General features: G+C 27.2%; 2 protein-coding genes across 3 annotated transcripts; both read left to right on the top strand.

The window, feature by feature from the left end:
- Positions 1 to 3,628: 3,628 nt before the first annotated feature.
- On the top strand, positions 3,629 to 10,333 carry LOC107605688 (patatin-like protein 2). The gene is made up of 7 exons (XM_016307650.3): positions 3,629 to 3,997; positions 5,047 to 5,228; positions 5,927 to 6,119; positions 7,845 to 8,006; positions 8,228 to 8,530; positions 9,146 to 9,321; positions 9,949 to 10,333. Exons 1-7 carry the CDS (start codon positions 3,848 to 3,850, stop codon positions 10,022 to 10,024), a joined length of 1,242 nt encoding a protein of 413 aa, XP_016163136.1. The 5' UTR covers positions 3,629 to 3,847; the 3' UTR covers positions 10,025 to 10,333.
- A 2,850-nt stretch (positions 10,334 to 13,183) lies between these two features.
- Positions 13,184 to 20,127, top strand: LOC107605687 (patatin-like protein 2). Of its 2 annotated transcripts, XM_016307649.3 has the most exons (7): positions 13,184 to 13,574; positions 14,140 to 14,321; positions 16,982 to 17,171; positions 17,824 to 17,988; positions 18,591 to 18,893; positions 19,023 to 19,198; positions 19,849 to 20,127. In XM_016307649.3, exons 1-7 carry the CDS (start codon positions 13,419 to 13,421, stop codon positions 19,925 to 19,927), a joined length of 1,251 nt encoding a protein of 416 aa, XP_016163135.1. In that variant the 5' UTR covers positions 13,184 to 13,418; the 3' UTR covers positions 19,928 to 20,127. The 2 variants fall into 2 exon arrangements, with proteins under 2 accessions (XP_016163135.1, XP_088345754.1); XM_088489628.1 differs by lacking the exon at positions 19,849 to 20,127 and having other exon boundaries at positions 19,023 to 19,202.
- The last annotated feature ends 447 nt before the right edge of the window (positions 20,128 to 20,574 follow it).

Raw genomic sequence — 20,574 nt, 5'->3', positions numbered from 1 at the left:
GATTTTTTTTATGTCTGTGATTTTCTGCTATTTCTATAATTATTATTTCATATATGTGCCTCTGTCAGTGATTAATAGGGAAGATTTGGCATAATATTTTAGTTTTTTGCAATTTTTATGACTAGCTCGATCTGTAAAATAATACCTTCAATTTGATTCACCAATAATCAATGAAGATTATTTACTAATTTTGATTTAACTCCATTCTTGAATTATTACTAAATAATAAACTATCGCTGGCTCTGTGATTTGACTTTGTGATTTATCTTCAATTTCTGCTATAACATTTGGTTTTATCAAATTTTTTTCTTTTTTTATAAAAATTTGCGGATATCTATGGATGCTCAACTCCCCAGCGGATATAGAATTTTCATTATCCGTGGCAGAAATGAGGTGGGGATGGAGACAGATAATGAAAATGGAGGCGAGGTGCATGTCCCCGTCTCCATAAAGACCCATTGCCATCCCTAATAATCGGCGATGGTGGATAGTAATAAAGGAGAGACAACACTGAAAATGATAAAATTAGGATTTAATGAAGATAAAAAATAAAAATAAAAATAGAGATAGATAATTAGATTCAAATGTTTTTTTATAGTTATTAAACTTAAGAAATAATATATTATTCATATTATTTGCACTTCTATTATCTATCTAGCAGAACTCATTACTTAACACACATAGGTGCTGAGCTCAGCTACATTTCTTGACTCATCGTATCACACAATTAGAATGATGAGAATTTTTTTGAATGGTGTAAGATTGTATGATATTTTTGTTTTTTTATTGTAAAAAAATAATATTTACTTTTTATTGAAATATACTCTACACTATAACATGAATCAATTAAAATACGTCATCAAGAATATTTTTTCTTATACCATTAAAAAAAAGGAATACAAATTTTCTAGCTAATGAATGAAAGTGTGTGTAGCATCGCAACTAGCAGTTAAGACGGTCATTGTCTTTTTCATTGTCACTAATTATTGGACCCTACAGCATTTAACCCTAGGGCTGCTATGAAACCCTTCAGAAAATCATAAATTGGAGCAAGATATTTTTACTTGTTTAAAAAGTTTAAATCGATAAAAAAATATAAATAATTATATTTTTAACATGTTAATTATTAGCACAATTTTTTTTTGGGCATCAATTAAATTTTAGATCAAACTCCTCTAAAATATAAAGGTTGATAAAATGAGAAAGTAAATATTTAATCACATCTAAATTAAGATAATAAAACTTATATATAATTAAAATTTATAAATTTAATATTGATTAATTCTTCATTCTATGCTTTATTAATTTTATCATTTTAGATTTTTTTTTCTTTTGTAAAAGCTTTTTTTAATTTTGTCTTATGTTAAAATTAATTTTTTTAGAATAATAAAGGTTGAATTCTAAATTTTTTTATCACAAAAATTCTGATATTATATAATAAAATCATTTCTTCTAAAAATTTAAATCGATGAAAAAAATACATAAATAATTATATATTTAATAAATTTTACGAATCAGATTTATTGATGATATCTGCGAATAAGATAACTTTCTAATTATTTTTACTTTTTAAATGTATATAATTGAGCGGAATTAATTCAACTTTAAAATTTGGTTGAAGGGAGAGAATATGATGTCCAACCACTTATTAGCTTATTTAATTTTTATTACAGGTTTAAGTCTCATTCTTAATTAAAAAAAAAAAATGCTTGATCTTCTTTTTTTTTTTTTTAATTAAAGACGCTAATACAACCTGGACAACTGAACTCATCAAAACAACCTACAAAAAAACCAAGCTTAATTAACTATCATCACTCAAAACAAAGAACTTAAGCAACAAACAACAGGCAAATCCAATTCTAAAAATTAATTCATGAAATGAGAAATATTTTATATTTATAAACTCTCTAGAGATTATTTAGAGCATGAACAATTTTTTTAGATGAATGGTCCAATAATATTAAATTGAATAGGCTCTAATCTTATATTTATACATATGGTTAAAGATATATGAATAATCCTATATCCAATATATACCATATTAAGTAATTGAGTAGAGCAAAACTTATTAATTATTATAGGGATAAGTATTGTTTTGGTCCCTGACATTTAGAGTCGGAATCAAATTCATCCCAAATATTATTTTAGATTTAAAATCGTCCCCAACGTTTTAAAACGATATTAAAATTGTCATTTTTAATAAAAAAATTTTCTAAATGACAAAAATGCCCCTTTTTCACTTCTTCTTCTTCGCTTCTTCCATCATTAACAAAATTCAAAACTACAAATCCTTCTTCTTCCTTCTTTTTCCATTAACAAAATTAAAGGTTGTGATAAACATCAAATTCTTCAAATCCAACAACAACAACTACAGATTCAGAATTAAAAAAAAAAACAAAAAGAATGAAAAAAACAATAACATCAAGTAATTCAGAAACAACATTAGAACAAAATAAAAGCAAAAATTATTCTTCAAATCCAACAAGAATAACAATAGATTCAGATTAAAAAAATAAAAAATTAAAAAGGCAACGGCAATCCAGAAACAAGAACATAACAAAAACAAGTACAAAGATTAGAGAAGGTGGTTGCAGTAGCAGCAGCGACGAAGGGAGAGGAGCAGCTCAGCATCAACCTCCTTCAGCCTCGACGGAAACCACTGCAAGATTTGTGATGAATTTGAAAATTAGGTTTTGTGATGAATTTGAAAATTAGGGATTATGATAAATAAGAACAAGAATTAGGAACTTGAATCTTAACTTACCTATGATGGCAGTGACGGTGGAGTTGCGTGGTGGTGGTGGTAGTAAATCTGGATAGCGGAGATTAGGGAGGGAAGAGAAAGGGAGGCGTGGGGATGATGCTGAAAACGCGAGCAACACGACCACCATCACCCCCACCACCTCCCCGACGACGACGAGAAACAAGAGGCGAGGGCGAGGTCCAAGTGCGGTGAGGCAACGCAAGGCGAGGCAAGGGCAAGGCGCAGTGAAGCAAGGGCGAGGGAAAAGTCGAGGCGAGGTCGAGGAGGAGGGCGTCGGCGTCGGCGACGGAGAGACTTTTTTTCTCTCCTTCTCTATCTCTCTGAGTCTCTACTCGCTTCTCTCTCTCTTCTCTAAAGAATGAGACTGAGAAGAAATGAAGAACAAAGAAGCAAGGTTGCTTCTCTCTCTGTCTTGTGATATAAGGGTAAAATCGTCCAACCTCTAAATAAAACATTGGGGACAATTTCAAATCCAAAATAATATTTGGGACGAATTTGATTCCGACCCTAAACGTCAGGGACCAAAACAATACTTATCCCATTATTATATATATGTTTATGTGGCAGTGTAATTTAATTTGTAAATTAGTGAGTAGCATAAATTTTTTTCATTATTAATTAATATATTATTTAAACTAATTAAATAATTTCTTTCAAATTGTACAGGGACAAAAGTGGCTAATAAGCTGAGACAAATAACATTTAATTTTTAAGGACAAGTAGAAAGAAATTTTTATTCAACATATACCTGCAGCCAGTGGTGACTGTCTTTTATTTAAATTGGCCTACAAATTAAATAACTACTCCATGCAACTTGATGGAGTCTTATCAATATAAATATCCACTTTGAACACACCAATTAATATGATCATAGCAAGTAGCAAAAGCCTCAATTATCTTTCCTTAGATAGCATTAAGTCCTTTAATAAGCACATATATACACACCATTATTGAGCTTTTTTCTTTAGCATTATATATTGATCTTTAGTTCTTTACACATACATAGCTACTCAAAAGTATATAGATATACATATAATTAAGCACAAAATCATCTAATTAATATTGTTAATAACCATACCAAGTATGTCGTCCGTTCAGAGATCAAAATCATGTGTTGAACAAATTCAGCCCCCAACTTATGGGAACTTAATTACCATTCTCAGCATTGATGGAGGAGGTATTAGGGGCATTATTCCAGCTACCATTCTTGAATTCCTTGAATCTCAATTTCAGGTACGACATGATGAACTTTTAGCTATAGAGGAGACTGATTTTCTTCTGGATTATTGGACTTGCTTAATTGAATTCTGTGTTTATTATTAGCTTCAAAACTATATATCTCATATAATTTCTCAAACCATGTCTAAGCAATAAGCATACTACTATATCTATAATTCTATATTTATAATGGGTGTCATAAAATCACTAATTCCAAAAATTTAAACTTATAGGAAGAGGTAGTATGAAGTTATATTTTTAACATTTTTTTTTAAGTAAGATTCTTTTTTAGTTAGGTTTATTTGATTTTTGTATAAATTTTCTTTATTTATTTTATGTTATTTTTTTTATTTTTGGAATTAACTAAAGATCGAATTTTAATTTTTTTGAATATAAAACTCTGATATCATATTATAAAATAATTCATTCTAAAAGCTTAAACTTATAGAAAGAAAACAATGTAAATGATGATTATATTTCTAACAATGAAAATATAAAAAAAATTGGTGCACAATTTTTTTTCTAAATTATTTTTTATTATATATAATTCATAAAAAAATATTTTTTTTTTCTATTTCAAAAATTTGAATCCAATATCTCTTAATTAGAAATTGCTTTTTATCTTAACTAATTCTATTTTTATTATTTTTACCACTACTATATATATATATATAGCTCTTTAACTTCAATATTTGGGAAGTCAAGCATTATTACCTAATTATATATTAAAAACAAGCTATTTAATAAGAGAATTTGAGGAATTTTGATCATAATAGTTCTGAATATTTATTGTAGCTATATATGATAATTAGTTTTTTGAGCAATACTATTACTATAAAAAAATATTAGCAAATAGCGACGGTTTATTTGCCACTGATATTTAGTATAACATTACACTAAAGATAATAAAAGAGATAATATAAAAAATACATCTTTTGGTATTAAATAAAAAATACACACTTACAAGTTACAATATACTAAAATATGATAAAAATATTATTTAATTTCTTTAATTTTTATAAGAGAAAATTAAACTACAACCTTCAATTTGTATGCATATGTAGGAGTTAGATGGTGAAGATGCAAGACTTGCAGACTATTTTGATGTGATATCAGGAACAAGCACTGGAGGCCTTGTAACTGCAATGTTAACTGCTCCAGATCAAAATAATCGTCCCCTTTTTGCTGCTAAAGATATCAAACCATTTTACTTGGAGCACTGTCCAAAACTTTTCCCACAACCTAGGTAATAATTCACTTTTCAAATATATCCTTTCATGTTTTTTTTTTTTTTTTTTTTTTTGTGAAAACTCAGGTGCAGTCGACTTCACGTGAAGTTGATAGCTGAGCCGTTACATGAAAATTTAGTCAAATAAGTCAAATCATCTAACAACTCTCAAATATCAACTTCACGTGAAGTCGACTGCACCTGAGTTTTCACTTTCTTTTTAACACATATAGCTATCTTTTATCTTAAAGATATCATTACACATTTACACACATAAAACTAAGTTTGTTTCATTATTTTTTATCTAAATAGGTAATTAAGTATTATATATTATTGATGAATAAAGATAGTTAATTTTTGTATATTTATTATTTTGAAAATAAATAATTACTTTTATCAACCTAACAATTTTGGATTGAATGTCAATAAATATAAAATTTTATTTACACTAAAAATACATTAAAATAGAGCTTTAATTAATCAAACTGGAATATACTTATTTTAAGAATTCTACATATTTTAAAGATTATACAAAACCATATAATTTAATAATAATGTTAAGGAGATAAAAAAAATAGTTATTAGAACATATTTTATTTAGTATTTATTAATTATTAAAAAAATTAATAAATATTAAATAAGACAAATTCTAACTGATTTTGGTTAAATTTTTTTTGTTACTAATTAAATATTTTTGATGAATTAATTTTTTGTAGGGGGCTATGTAGAACATTACTGGCAAAGGTAATAAAATCATTGCTGGGAGGACCAAAGTATGATGGGAAATACTTGCATAAAGTGGTTAGAGAGAAGCTTGGAGACATTAGTTTAAATGAGACAATTACCAATGTTGTCATTCCCACTTTTGATATCAAATCCTTGCAACCAACTATATTCTCATCTTATCAGGTTCCTTTCCCTTTTCTATCTTTAATTCTCCTTAGAAATTAAAAAAAAAATGGAAATTTAATTCATTATATTCTGATGTATGTAACTCAAATTTTAACACAAACTCTTTTTAATTTTGGTCACCATTAATAAGATCATATTGATATCAAACTAACACCTACTACCTACTTTGAGATGTTAGTTGAAACTTTAAGTTAAATATCATCACTCTTTGAGAAAAGTCTAACTTTGGTCTTCACTGTATTGAAATGACAATGGATTTCCAATTTGCATGCATGGGACCTAGCTAATAAAAAAATAGGTAGGGGGATTATATTAGTTATTGCATGTGGGACCTATTTTTTTTAAAGAAAATTGTTTAGGGTTTGAAATTTTGACATCCATATGAAAGTTGCTGCTGCCATCTCAGCATCATCTAAAACTGACCAACAATTCTAGGAACCATATCGACCAAAAATCAGCCAAATATTTTTGGGTGAATCCAAAATCTCTACGTAGATGGTGTTTATGTTAAGTATTAGGATATTTTTTTTACTAAGTATTAGAATGTTTCTTTTTCATACTAAATAGATGTTCTTTTATATATTTTATAAATTTTTTTATATACTAAGAATCGAGATTGTTGAAAGTTTCGTAATTCCCATCCCTATTTCTCGAACGTATCATTCAGAATTTTAATTTGGAGTGAGAAGTAATTAATATCAAATATTATAAATTAAAAATAAATAAAATTAATTAAATATAATTATAAATTAATTAAATTATTTATTTTTTGACTAATCACCCCTGGTTCATATACTTTTCCAAAACTGAATGATTGTTAATATGAAGACACATTAATTATTCATGATCCGTTTCCTTTTGAAATAATTCTCTTTTATATGCATGATGCAAAGCATAACTATTGATTAACTTCGAGCCAAAAGAATAAAATAATGCTCAACAAAAGTTAGATTTTCATTCATAATTACTTCAAATAAATAAAATATTTCAGTTATCTGTTAAAAGAATTTTTATATTTCGACTTATTTCTGTTACAAATATAATCATCTATATATCTTTTTTTATTAGTTTAAAATTAAAAAAAAAATAATTTTATGACATGATATCAAATTTTTTATAATCTAAATTTAAATTCTAAATCCTAAACCTACAAATTTAGAGTTGAATCTTTGGTAACACTAAAATTTTTTTAATATAAGACAAATAAAAAAAAATTATACAGACCAGAAAATGTTATTATGTAAAGATACATGTTAGAAATATAACTATTTATGTGTACTTTTTTATCAGTTTAAATTTTTGAGAAAAATTATTTCATGATAATTTTATATACTCTAAAAAAATAATATAATTGTTAATTTCATGTATTAATATTTTAATTTCATTTCATTCTTCAAGTCTTTCTCTTAATTTCTTTTAAGTATTCATTCATGATGAGTAGACATCATTTTCGGTCAGATCAAAATAAAAATAATCATCACTATTGTTACTATCGGTAATAGATTTCGGGAAAGAAATGAGAAGATACTACATTTAATTCAAATTCAAAATCTTAAGATGTCAAGTTAATGGGTCTCTCATCTTATAAACTCCTCACTCTTTCTTGCTTTCTTTGATGTGGGACTAAGTTCATGTACTCCTCACACTTACAACACTAACAACTATATATCAAGAAAAGGAAAACCTAACAAAAAATTGAAACTTATTGATATGTATATGCAGATTAAGAGTAGTCCTAGCTTGGATGCTAAATTATCCGATATATGCATTAGCACATCAGCTGCACCAACCTATCTCCCTGCTCATAACTTCACTACCAAAGATGCAAATGGAAATCCACATGAATTCAACCTCATCGATGGTGGTGTTTGTGCCAATAATCCGGTATACATTATTTTTAACTACCTATTATTGTTGTTGTTATTTAATTTTGATGCTTTTGATAATATAAAAAAAAGTTACACTAAAATTAGATTCATGTATTTAGATCATTATTTTTTTGAATAATTAATTTTAAAATTATTTTTGTTTAAGAATGTGACAATACAAAATTGAATGTCTGTATAATTTTTTTTAAATAATTAAATTATTTTTGTGATTTGCAGACATTAGTTGCGATGAATCAAGTGACAAAGCAAATTCTTGATGAAAATGTTGATTTCTTTCCAATCAAGGCTGCGGAATATCGTCGGTTTTTAATAATTTCAATAGGAACTGGGACAGCCAAAAATGAAGAAAAATTCAATGCAAAAATGGCAGCAAAATGGGGGCTTTTGGATTGGTTTATTCATAGTGGCTCCACTCCTTTAATTGATGTTTTCTCTCAATCAAGTGGTGATATGGCTGATTTTCATTTAGCTACTCTCACTCAAGCACTTCATTTAGAACACAATTATCTTCGAATTCAGGTTAATTGAATTTTACAATCGTGTATAACAGTGTATAATTTTGATCAGTTGAATAGTCATTAACTCATTAATTTGTTTAAATAAGTGTTAAAAATTCAAATTATATATTCTTAAATAGAGTTTAGATATGTTATAAGTTAATGTTTAACTTATATATTGAGTTAAAAAATTTCGTAAAAAACAAAAAAATTCTTAGTTTTTTTTCCTTTATTTTTGAATTAAAATTTTTAGTTTTATAAAAATGCGTACATTAAAATCAGCCACAAATATATTTATGTATAAATATATTTGTAGTTTATTTTTTTTCAATATGTATTTGTATTTTAACATATATTTTATGTTGATAACTGATTTTAGTAGCTGATTTTAATTTACACGTAATATAGTCGGTAGTTTTAATACCTAAGAAAAAGTAAAATATTTAATCATGATGCCTTCAAATATCATTTATTTTAAATGTATACAAAGCAAAACTCATCATCACTTGATATTTCAAAAGCATCTAATTAATGTGGCTGCTATCTATTATTCTAGCAATTGAAAATAAATAAGTAGTACATAAGGAATTCATTAATAAGCATATTTAAGTGACTAATTTAATTTGTTAAATTGCAGGATGACACATTGACTGGAACTGATGCTTCAGTTGACATTTCCACCAAAAAAAATTTGGAGAGGCTTAGCCAAATTGGTGAAAATTTATTGAAGAAATCAGTCTCTAGGATTAATTTAGAGAATGGTAGGTTTGAGCCAATCAAAAATGGAGGAACAAATGAAGATGCACTCAAAAGGTAAAATTACCAAAAATTCAAACTTTTTATATGTGTATTATTATTATTAGGTTTAATTATTCTGCTGGTCCTATAGTTTTGCAAAATTTTCTATTAGATCCCTATGTTTTTTTTTAATTGAGTCCTTGCACCAATTTTTTTTTAATTGGGTCCTTACACTTTTTTTTCCTTTTATTTAGGTCCCTGTACCAATTCCTTTCTTTTAGTTGGATCCCTATAAAATTAAACCAATTACTACTAAGAGGAACTTAATTGAAAAAAAATTTTGGTGCAGGGACCCAATTAAAAAGGAAAAAAGTATAGGGACTTAATTGAAATTTTCACAAAACTATAGGGACCAACAGAGTAATTAAACCTTATTATTATTATAAGAATTTAATTTCGATGCACAGTTTTATATATGCATTCAATTACGTAACGCCACGTCAGTAAAAATAACTAACCTTCACATTAACCACGTGAATGATCATCTAAAAGAACGGATGTGATTGTACGATTACTGTCAATACATTAAAATTAAACTCTTATTAATTATATTATTTATTTTATTCAAATAATTAACATAATCCTATTGCAAATTACAAATTCAGTCACAAGATAAATATAATGTTTAATTAATGTCTTCAGGTTTGCCAAAATACTTTCGCAAGAGAGAAGTCTTCGTGACATGAGATCCCCACACACTAAAAAGACCCGTCACTAGTGCCTTTTCTTCATCTTATGTTTTGGTAAATAAAAAAAAAACATTTAATTCTATTAAGTTCATTGATGATTTCAGTTATTGTTCAGATCGATTTGTTATTAGTTGTTTCAAAAATTATCAATAAAATTTAGAATACATTTGAGATTTAAGATCTTTCATAGAGGTCAAGCATGAGAGACTCTTATAAAAAGGAATGTAATTTTCAGTAGTTTAATTTTTCCATTATTTTTTCAGCTTCCATATAACTGTACTATACGCAGATAAATAATAATAATGAATTCTCACTCAATTGAATTATAATTGTGATTACATGTACACTTGATCTTAATTAGCATTCAGCACAAATTTGTTCATGTGATTTGTATTAAGAAATAATCATAACAGACGTAAATACTTATATGTAAGTGATCTAATAATATTAAATTAGGTGTGATGTTAAAATTGAGATGGAATGAGTTTAATTTAATTTTAAAAGTCAATTCATAGAATGAAGGATGTCTCACACTTATAAACCCTCTAAAAATTTTATTTTGATTAGATATGAGACTTCATTCTGAGTGTCTTCAATATTCATGTTAGGTATATATAAAAAAAGAGTAATTATCCAAATCGAGTTTTCAAAAATTTTAAAAGTAGATATTTTAGTCTTTAAGAAAAATTAATACACAGATCAATTCCTTAAGTTTTATTCCAGCAGACAACTTAGTCTCAGTTTATTTTTCAGCAGAGTAATTATCTAAATCAGTCTCAGTTTATTTTTCAGCAGAGTAATTATCCAAATTAATATCAGTTTATTTCTCAGTTTATATCTGACGGAAAAAAATGTTGGAGATTGATCTGTGTATTAATTTTTTTAGAGACTAAAATATCTGTTTTTAAAATTTTTAGAGATTGATTTGGGTAATTACTCTATCGAAAAATGAACTAAGAACTATTTGTTTGCCAAAATAAAATTTTAGAAATTGATCTATATGTATTAATTTTTTTAAGAACTATAATATCTATTTTTAAAATCTTTGATTGAAAACTGATCTAGATAATTACTTTATAAAAAAATTAATTACCAAATTAATTATCTTATAAAGTAGATATAGTACATAATAAAAAATGTATGAAAAACACACTTGAATATAACAATATACTTTTGGCGTTATAAGTTTTTCTTACATGTTTGTTTGTTTATTTCAAAATTAGTAATAAAAATATGTTTTCTTAGAAGTAGATAAGAGGAAAGTTATTTTTTCTAGAATTAATTATAATAAATCAATTTGTATCGATCAAATAGTTAATTTATTTATTTAAGTGAAATTTAGTTTCGCGATGAATTAGTCATTTATTTGTCTGAAAAATATCGTAAAAAAAATTAAAAAGATTTTATTATAATAAACAATTGACAGAGCTTTTAATTAATTACAAAATTATTGAAATTTATTAACTTTCTCGTTTTTAAAAGTCATTTATTTTAACTATGAAATAAAAATCTAATTCATATATAAATTTTGTAATAAGCCACCCTTATCTCTCAGTATCCCTCAACACTTGCTAAGAATAATTCATAATGTGAAAATCTTTGGTAAAGAAAATTACATATCAAAACAAATTATAGTGCTTAATAATCAAAGATACTTATAAAGCAAGAAACCTTTCCCAGTTACTAGTAATTAAAAACACGTGGAATGTAGTTATTTATATAAATCGCAACAAATTGTTTGACCTAACTTACTAAGAAAGTTCAACGTATTGAGTCCGCAATTAATGAAAGTTTTCCAAACTAAAAAAATTCAGAAAAAGTCTTTGTCACAAAACAAAAGGACACATACACAAACTGCCACAAATATCTCTAGCGAAAATTTGTCTAATTCAAGAAAACAAAACCAAGTGGAAAATTATCAAGTCAATAATTGTCTTATCCGCGGAGTTGTAAAAGTAATTTGCAATTTATTTTGACCATAGGAAATTTCAAACTTCGAAAATTCAATCAAGCTATTTATATTTTTCTCCGTAAGATGGGATTGGTTTCTTAACTAACTAACTATCTGATCCATTATTTTATCATAATTTTTTATTCCTAAAAATATTAAAGTAATAATTAACTCTTGACTCACTCAATGAAATTAATTAGTACCATATATATATAAATTCAACCTTCTTATTAGTGAATGAGACATTTTCATTAATGCATGTCTAAATGATACATATTATAAAATTAAAAATTAGTCATCAAATTAATAATTATATATAAATATTTATATATTTTTTTAATTAAATAATAAAATATTAAAATAATTAAATATATTATAATAAAATAATCAAATGCATAAACAAAATAATTAAGCGTGTCTACATAAATATAATAAAATATCAAATAATATATATTTCTACCATAATATTAGTAATTAATTTTTAATACACACATAACATATTTATCTACTAGTAGTTATGAAGCACGGACACTTCGCTAAGTTGCCGTGTCCGCATGTCGGACACATTTCGGACACGACACTCACTGATACTCGTCCGATACGCGTGTTTGTTGTGTTCAACCGTGTCTTAATAAAAAAAAATTCTTCTCTAGACACATTTGGACACACCTAAATACCATCACGTGTCAGCATATCCAGTCTTATTTTTAACATATATTCTTGAAATAAATTTAGATATAGTATATATTATTATTTTTTAAAACAAAAAGATATTTTAAATACTTGATATATTTAAAATAAGGCATTAAAATAATTAAAAAATAATTTGTATTTTAATATCAATAAAATATCAAAATATCATTACGATTTATCTAAAAAAATACTTTATATTTCATATGTATGCGTGTCCACGTATCTTATAAGATTTTAAAATTTGTATGTCGACGTGTCCCATATCATGTCGTGTCTCGTGTCCGTGTCAGTGCATCATAGACTATTAGACAAAAATCTTCCATATCTTTGGCTAAAAGAAAAAAATATATGTGTTTAATTAATTATTAATTAATAGAAGATGTAAAAGGGAAATGATACAGCAAATTGAAACTGTTATGAGAACGTAACCAATAATAAATGCACACAGCATGCAAGAAAATTCAACAAAATTAATTATTTTCCAACATGAGCGCAGCCTTTGATTTTGTCTTCACTCGGAAATTGTTTATTATTTCCTCCTCTTTGACTTATAAAACTGAAACCAATTCAACTTCATAGGCTATTGCTCCCTATAAATATGCACTATGAGCAAATTACCAATATCATCATACCAAAACCTCAAATCTTTCTTAGCATAATATAACTATACTTTCTTTGCTACCCACCATAATTAAGTATATATATATTTTCTTTCATCTTTAATTTAATTATTACTATAGTTGTGCACCAAAATCCTCTAATTAATATTGTTAATAACCATGCCAAGTATGTCATCCGTTCAGAGGTCAAAATCATGTGTTGAACTTCAGCCCCCAACTTATGGGAACTTAATTACCATTCTTAGCATTGATGGAGGTGGAATTAGGGGCATTATTCCAGCTACCATTCTTGAATTCCTTGAATCTCATCTTCAGGTATATATGATATTACATGAATTTGTAGATATGGTTTCTTTCTTGCTTTATTTGTTTTAACATTATTTTACAGAAATTTTAACACTATGTTTAAATTTAAAAATTACTATTAAATTAAAAGATGATATACTTGTTATTAGGTTAGTCATCAAGATGTTATATATATATATATAAACATTGGAAGTCTTGAAGTCATATATTTTAAATAACCGTTTTTATAAATTATATATAATAAATAATATTTTATGAACAAAAATATTGCATCAATATATAATGATTTATTAGACTATGCTACGTGTATATCAAAATTAACCACTAGTATAAAATACATGTTGAAAATAAATTAAATCACACATATTTATATATAAATACATTGGTCGCTGATTTTAGTGGTTGATTTTACTGTACGAATAGCATTTTTGTTATTTATTATATATATTCTATGCTCAGTGAAATTTATATGCTTTCTCTAGAATTTCAGCTGATAAATTAAAACCCTAAACAAGAGAATCTTGATATAAAGTTAGTTAAACTGTATGTAATTTTAACTTTTGCATGCATGCAGGAGTTAGATGGTGAAGATGCAAGACTTGCAGATTATTTTGATGTGATATCAGGAACAAGTACTGGAGGCCTTGTAACTGCAATGTTAACTGCTCCAGATCAAAATAATCGTCCACTTTTTGCTGCTAAAGATATCAAACCATTTTACTTGGAGCACTGCCCAAAAATTTTCCCACAACCTAGGTAATAATCCCCTTTTGAGATATATCATGTTTCTTTTTAACATATATAGTTATTTTTTTTAAAAATTATTTGTTAGAGATATAATTATTTATATATTTATTCTGTCAATTTAAAAGATTAAATAGTATCATGACATGATATTATGATATATCAATGTTCTGAAAACCGGACCGGCCGGTTCAACCGGGTTAATCGGAAACCGGTCACCTAGCCGGTCCGGTCCACTCACAAAACCGTGTTGCAAAAAACCGGTTGAAAAACCGGCCGAACCGGTGGTTAACCGGCGAACCGGACGAACCGGTCCGGTTTTTTCAGGTACCGGTTTTTTCCCCAAACAAGGAAAACGGCGTCGTTTGGCTTTTTTTTTTTTTTAAAAAAAAAAAATGCTGAAGACTCTTAAACGCGTGTTGTAGCCCTAAATCCCTAATCACAGTTAAACTCTTCCTCTTCCAACACTCCGAGTCTCCCACTCCCAACCCTGAGCTCTTCGAGGCTCCTCCGCCGACGGTGCTTCTCCCCTCCTCGTGCTGCTCCTCATCGTTTCTGGCTGTCACCTCTTCTCTGCTTCCCATCAGTCTTCCCGTTGCTGCCTCTTTGCTCCGCACCATATCTCGTCGTTGTTGCAGACGTTACTTCTCCTTGCCGTCGTCGCCTTTCAAAGATCTGCTTGGAGCTATTGGCGTCGCAGTCTCTGTCGTCGTAGTCATCGTCGTCTTCGAGCCTCTATCTCCTTCTCTTTCTGTCCGAGCTGAATTTCCTTTCTCCCTCACCGTCACTTCCCTTCCTCCCTCGTTGCTGGTAAGCGCTGCTACTTCAATTTATGATGTTGCTGTCTTCTGAAATAATGGTTGATTTGAATGATTCTGTTGAATTTTTTTTGCTGAGTTAATTTTGTTGATGAAATTCTGAGTTGGGGTTGATGGTTGATTTTAACAGTAGTTGTTAATTTTGTTAATTTTGTGTTCTGAGTTGGGGGTAGTTGGTGATGTGATTATGAATTTAATTTGGATGCTGAGTATGAATTCTTTGTTTATTTTTTCTATTTTTGGATTTTCTGACTTTGAATGCTGAGTTCTCTCTGTTTGGATTCGAGTTTTTATTGTTGAATACTTTATTAGAAGTTTTTGTTAAAATTTTTTGTGATTCTGAATTCTTTGTTGCTGGTGCTTTGTTTCTATGTAAGTTTGTTATTGGTGCTTTGTTTCTATGTAAGTTTGTTATTCTGAGTTTTTTTTTCTGTGATTCTTGAATATGATCTTTTGGGTTCTGGGCTCCAAAAGCAAGAAGTGTATGTTGTTGCCAAGGATGTGATTAGAGGTAAAGGAATTGCTCTGAGATGTTGAACCTGGATAGAAGAATTATGTAGCACCAGTTTATTGTTGTGCAAAAAGCCAAAAAGTCAAAGAGAGTGAAAGAGAATTTGAGAATGAAAAAGAAATTGATTTAATTATGATCTGTAGGTTACTTTTACATTGAAATGTACAAATATTTATAATAAGTTGCTTTAGTTTTTATAATATCTATATGTATATTAAATTTTAATAATTTTATTATATATTTAATTAAAACGGTTCAACCCCGGTTTAACCCCGGTTGAACCATTAAACCATTGAACCGGTTACTTGACCGGTTCAATAACCGGTTCGGTTTTCGCAACCTTGTTCATATTAGAATTTCATGATTTAAAAGTTTAAATTTGATTCTTATTGCAAAGAGAAAAAAAAATATTCAAAATATCACTAATAAAAAGAGATAATATCTTCTCAAATAAAGAACATGCTATGTTAACATTTAAGAGAAAGATAATTATAAACACTTGAATTATTGAACCCTAGTTATATATTAAATGACGAGTTTTTGTATCCATTTTATTTTAGTATTTATTGCATTTATTCTCTTCTAGCTAGTATGATGTAATCAAATATTACAACCAAATATTAGATAATTTTGTTCCAGATATTTAATATATATATAAAAAAATAAGGTTCTTGGCTGTAATTAAAATTCTATCCCAACCAATCAATTATAACTAAAAGCTAGTGAAGAGGTAGGTCAATTTTCAAGTCCGAATTGAGTAGGTTTGAGGGATTAATTCACGCCAATTATTTATTTAAAGGATTTTGTGAACATTAGAACATATAATTTAAGAATGTAATAATAAAAGTTATTTAAAATTGTTATATATTTAATACAAAAAATCTTTTAAAAATTTTTAGTTAAATATTTTTTATAATACTTTTAAAATATAAATATGTTTAACAAGACCCTTTAAATTAAATTAAATTAAATTGTATCATATAATTTAATTAACTCCATCCGATTCAACTAATGATCTACTAATTATTGAAACAATAGCTTGCGGGGAATGTTAGATAAACAATGACCATTTTAAACAACATAAATAATCACTAATCAAATTAAAATATAGTACACCTTAATTTAATGCTACTAATTAAATTTAAGGTTAATTTACTATTTTAACCCTATTAATTTATATTGTCCACACATTGTTCAAAAATGTTGTTGGTTACCTATATTTTTCCATAGCTTAATTAATAACCTAATGTCCTAACCAAGCTAAGTCAACTACCAGTTCAATTTAGACCATCCAAATTAAATTTAATCACTAATCTTTGGGTTTCAATTTAATTTCTTTGCAGAGGCTTAGGTGCAACATTGATGGCAAAGATGATAAGACAATTGGGAGGACCAAAATATGATGGAAAATACTTGCATGGAGTGGTTAGAGAGAAACTTGGAGATATTCGTTTGCGTGAGACAATCACCAATGTTGTCATTCCCACCTTTGACATCAAATGTTTGCAACCAATTATTTTCTCATCATACCAGGTTTCACTCTCTTTATATCTTGATGGATCTAGCTCCTTTTATTTTATTTATTTATTGGATATTCAGTGTTAAAAAATTGACTCCACCAATACAAGGAATCTTGATCATATGACATGATCAGCATCTCAATTGAATCACAATAATGATAGAAAGACAAAAAAAAAAAACCGTCAAAATTTATTTTATTTAGCATTTATTACGACAATTAATAAATACTAAATAAGGTAAGTTATGATTATTTTTGTCTAATTTCTTTTGTTATTAAATATTTTCAATTGAATAATATATAAAGACAAAAATGATTATTGTCTTTCCTTTTGTTTCTCATTGGAATTGGAATACTTATAATAATCTTTCATTTACACACAAATAAAACGTATATAATTGCCTAGGTTAAAGACATTAAGACAATAAGCATGCATGTTCATCGAAAAATAAAAAGACAAATTAATTGATTATTTTATATATATTAAAAGAAAAAAACTTGGTTGCTAGATTAGTCATTTTAGTTAATGACAATGCAAATTTCATCCTCAATTGATTGAATTGTTTTTTGTTCTTGGTAGCTAATAAAATTAAGTGACCTAGACCTAATCAATTAAATCAATGATCAAATAAACCCTAACAAAATTTGAGAATTATTTTTATGCAGATTAAGAGTTGGCCTTGCTTGGATGCTAAACTATCAGACATATGCATTAGCACCTCAGCTGCACCTACTTATCTGCCTGCCCATCACTTCACCAACAAAGATTCAAAAGGAAATAATGTACATGAATTCAACCTCGTTGATGGTGGTGTTTGTGCTAATAATCCGGTATGTTTATAGGTTAATTAACACAATTATTACAACACAACTGACATTTAGTGGCAATTTTTTTTTATTTTATTTTATAAACTGTTGCTAAAAGATTTAGTGGTGCTTTAATAACCGTCATTTTATGAGGTGTGACAAAACTATTTGCGACGGTTTTAAATAATAACTATTTAAATCCGTCGCTCCTACTAATTTTTTTTCCTTTCTACAATTAAACTCACTACAATAATACCAACAAATAATGGCGCATTTTTAGAGACGATTTTAAAAACTGTCGTTATTTATTGGAATCTGCCACAAAACTAATTTGATATATATATTTTTTGCATAATATAAATATTATTTAAACTTTTTTCCGTGTAAAAACCCAAAACTAAACAATTTGTGACATTGAAATATACATCTAGCTAATTAGTATTTGAGTCCATCACTTATATATTAATTATCTAACGAGGCAAATAACAAATAAATAGGTATCTTATAATTGGGATGATAAAATTTTATTATTATTAATAATTGCTATTGAAAAAATTATTAATAATTTTGGAATTAGTATATACTAATATAATTTGTGTTTATGTGTAATTTATATGATTTTGCAGACTTTAGTTGCCATGAATCAATTAACAAAGCAAATGATAGATGAAAATGTTGATTTCTTTCCAATCAAACCTTCGGACTATAGCCGGTTCTTAATAATTTCAATAGGAACTGGAACAGCCAAAAATGAAGAAAAATTCAATGCAAAAGTTGCAGCTAAATGGGGGCTATTGGATTGGTTAACTCAAGGTGGTTCCACTCCCTTAATTGATGTTTTCTCTCAATCAAGTTCTGATATGGTTGATTTCCATATAGCTACTCTCACTCGAGCACTTCATTCAGAAGAAAATTACCTCCGGATACAGGTAATTAAATGTTCACTAATCACTAAGCATTTTCCATATTTTTATCTCTTCTATATATTATTGAAATTGTAGCATTAAAGTTAAATATTAAGCTTAAGTGGTTTTGAATTTGTTCATCATGTTTTTCAGGATGACACATTGATTGGAAATGATTCTTCAGTTGATATTTCTACTAAGGAGAATTTGGAGAGACTTTGCCAAATTGGTGATAATTTGTTGAAGAAACCGGTTTCTAGGGTTAATTTGGAGAATGGTCAAATTGAACCCTTAGAAAATGGAGGAACCAATGAAGAAGCTCTCAAAAGGTAAAATTAGGAAGAAAAAATATTAACAGAAAAGAACAAATCGATTCCTGACTTTTTGGTCCGTCGAACATTTAAGTTACTAAAAATTTAAAAATACATTTAAGTCTCTGACCTTTTCAAAATTTGGATACATTAATTCCTGAGTTTAATTTGTCCCATTTTAAAAACTCTTTCATGTGTTCATCCATATTAATCAAGTCAGTACAATGTGAGTCACGTTTGATTTTTTCGATGGGTCTCACTGGACCAAGCGAACATGAAGAATCGATATGCCCAAATTTTGAAAATGTTAGAGACTTAAAAATATTTTTAAATTCTCGAGAACTTAAATGTTTGTGTATCAAAAGTCAAGGACTTAATTCTTATTTTCTCAAAAATTAAAGTATACATATATAATTTCTTAAAAGCTCATTATTCAACTTCTCAAGAATAGTATAAATTAAAATACCATATATGCCTATATATTGAAAAGTTAGTAATAAATTACAGTAATATAAATTTAATTTTTATGTACTATTGCTATAAAATAATTAAAAAAACTAATTATGTATTATCATATTAATAAAAGTAAATAATTTTTAAATATAATATATTTAACTAATCTCTAGTAGTATTACTAATTAACATATTTGAGTTAAATTTATTTACAGGTTTGCAAAAATATTATCACAAGAAAGGAGACTTCGTGACATGAGATCTCCTCACACTAAGAAGGCATCATACTACTAAATAGTGACATTTAATTTTTTCATATTATGTTGGTGATGAAACATTTGATTCTACTAATTTCATTAGTTCAGTTATTGTTCAACCATATAATTTTAAAATAGACTTTAATATTTAGAATTTTAGATATGATTAGCCATATGATGTACTCATGTATTGTTAAATTCCATGCATGTTAATATATTATGAGTTTGTTTCTTTTATTTAATGATTTATAAATTTTAAAGGCTAAATCTTATATGACATGATATTAATAAAACTAATTTCTTTAATAATTGGAATAATTCTCGAATAGTATTAAACTATAAAGTGAAATCAAAGGGTAGAAAAGAATTATATATACGATGCAATCTGTCATCTTGGATTATTTATAAAAAATTAAAGATCACCATCTTGCACTAAATTAAACGGATTTTGTTTTACCAGAAAATGAACGTTTTTTTCTCTTTTAATTTTAATTTGCTTAAAAAAAAACGTTGATCCCAAAGGGATTAGTTTTCCTGGCCCAATACGATGAATCACAAATTTGGGTGCTTTGGTTAAGTTGAAATCCATATAAGAAAACCGGATTATTTTTCAATGTTCAAAACTTCAAATGGTTCAATTTATTTGTAATTTTCCCAATTCACAATATATAATTTTATGTAAAT

This window comes from Arachis ipaensis, chromosome B6 (genome assembly GCF_059453495.1).
Source record: "Arachis ipaensis isolate K30076 ecotype BB chromosome B6, ASM5945349v1, whole genome shotgun sequence".
NCBI classification, from domain to species: domain Eukaryota; kingdom Viridiplantae; phylum Streptophyta; class Magnoliopsida; order Fabales; family Fabaceae; genus Arachis; species Arachis ipaensis.
Note: the sequence above shows the minus strand (reverse complement) of the source record. Positions and strands in the feature narration are given on the sequence as shown.

Coding starts and splice junctions, on each gene's coding strand:
- LOC107605688 (XM_016307650.3), top strand. CDS start 3,848: ATGTCGTCCGTTCAGAGATCAAAATCATGTGTTGAACAAATTCAGCCC. Junction 5,229..5,926: donor AAACTTTTCCCACAACCTAG/GTAATAATTCAC, acceptor AATTTTTTGTAG/GGGGCTATGTAGAACATTAC. Junction 9,322..9,948: donor AATGAAGATGCACTCAAAAG/GTAAAATTACCA, acceptor TAATGTCTTCAG/GTTTGCCAAAATACTTTCGC.
- LOC107605687 (XM_016307649.3), top strand. CDS start 13,419: ATGCCAAGTATGTCATCCGTTCAGAGGTCAAAATCATGTGTTGAACTT. Junction 18,894..19,022: donor AAAATTACCTCCGGATACAG/GTAATTAAATGT, acceptor CATGTTTTTCAG/GATGACACATTGATTGGAAA. Junction 19,199..19,848: donor AATGAAGAAGCTCTCAAAAG/GTAAAATTAGGA, acceptor ATTTATTTACAG/GTTTGCAAAAATATTATCAC.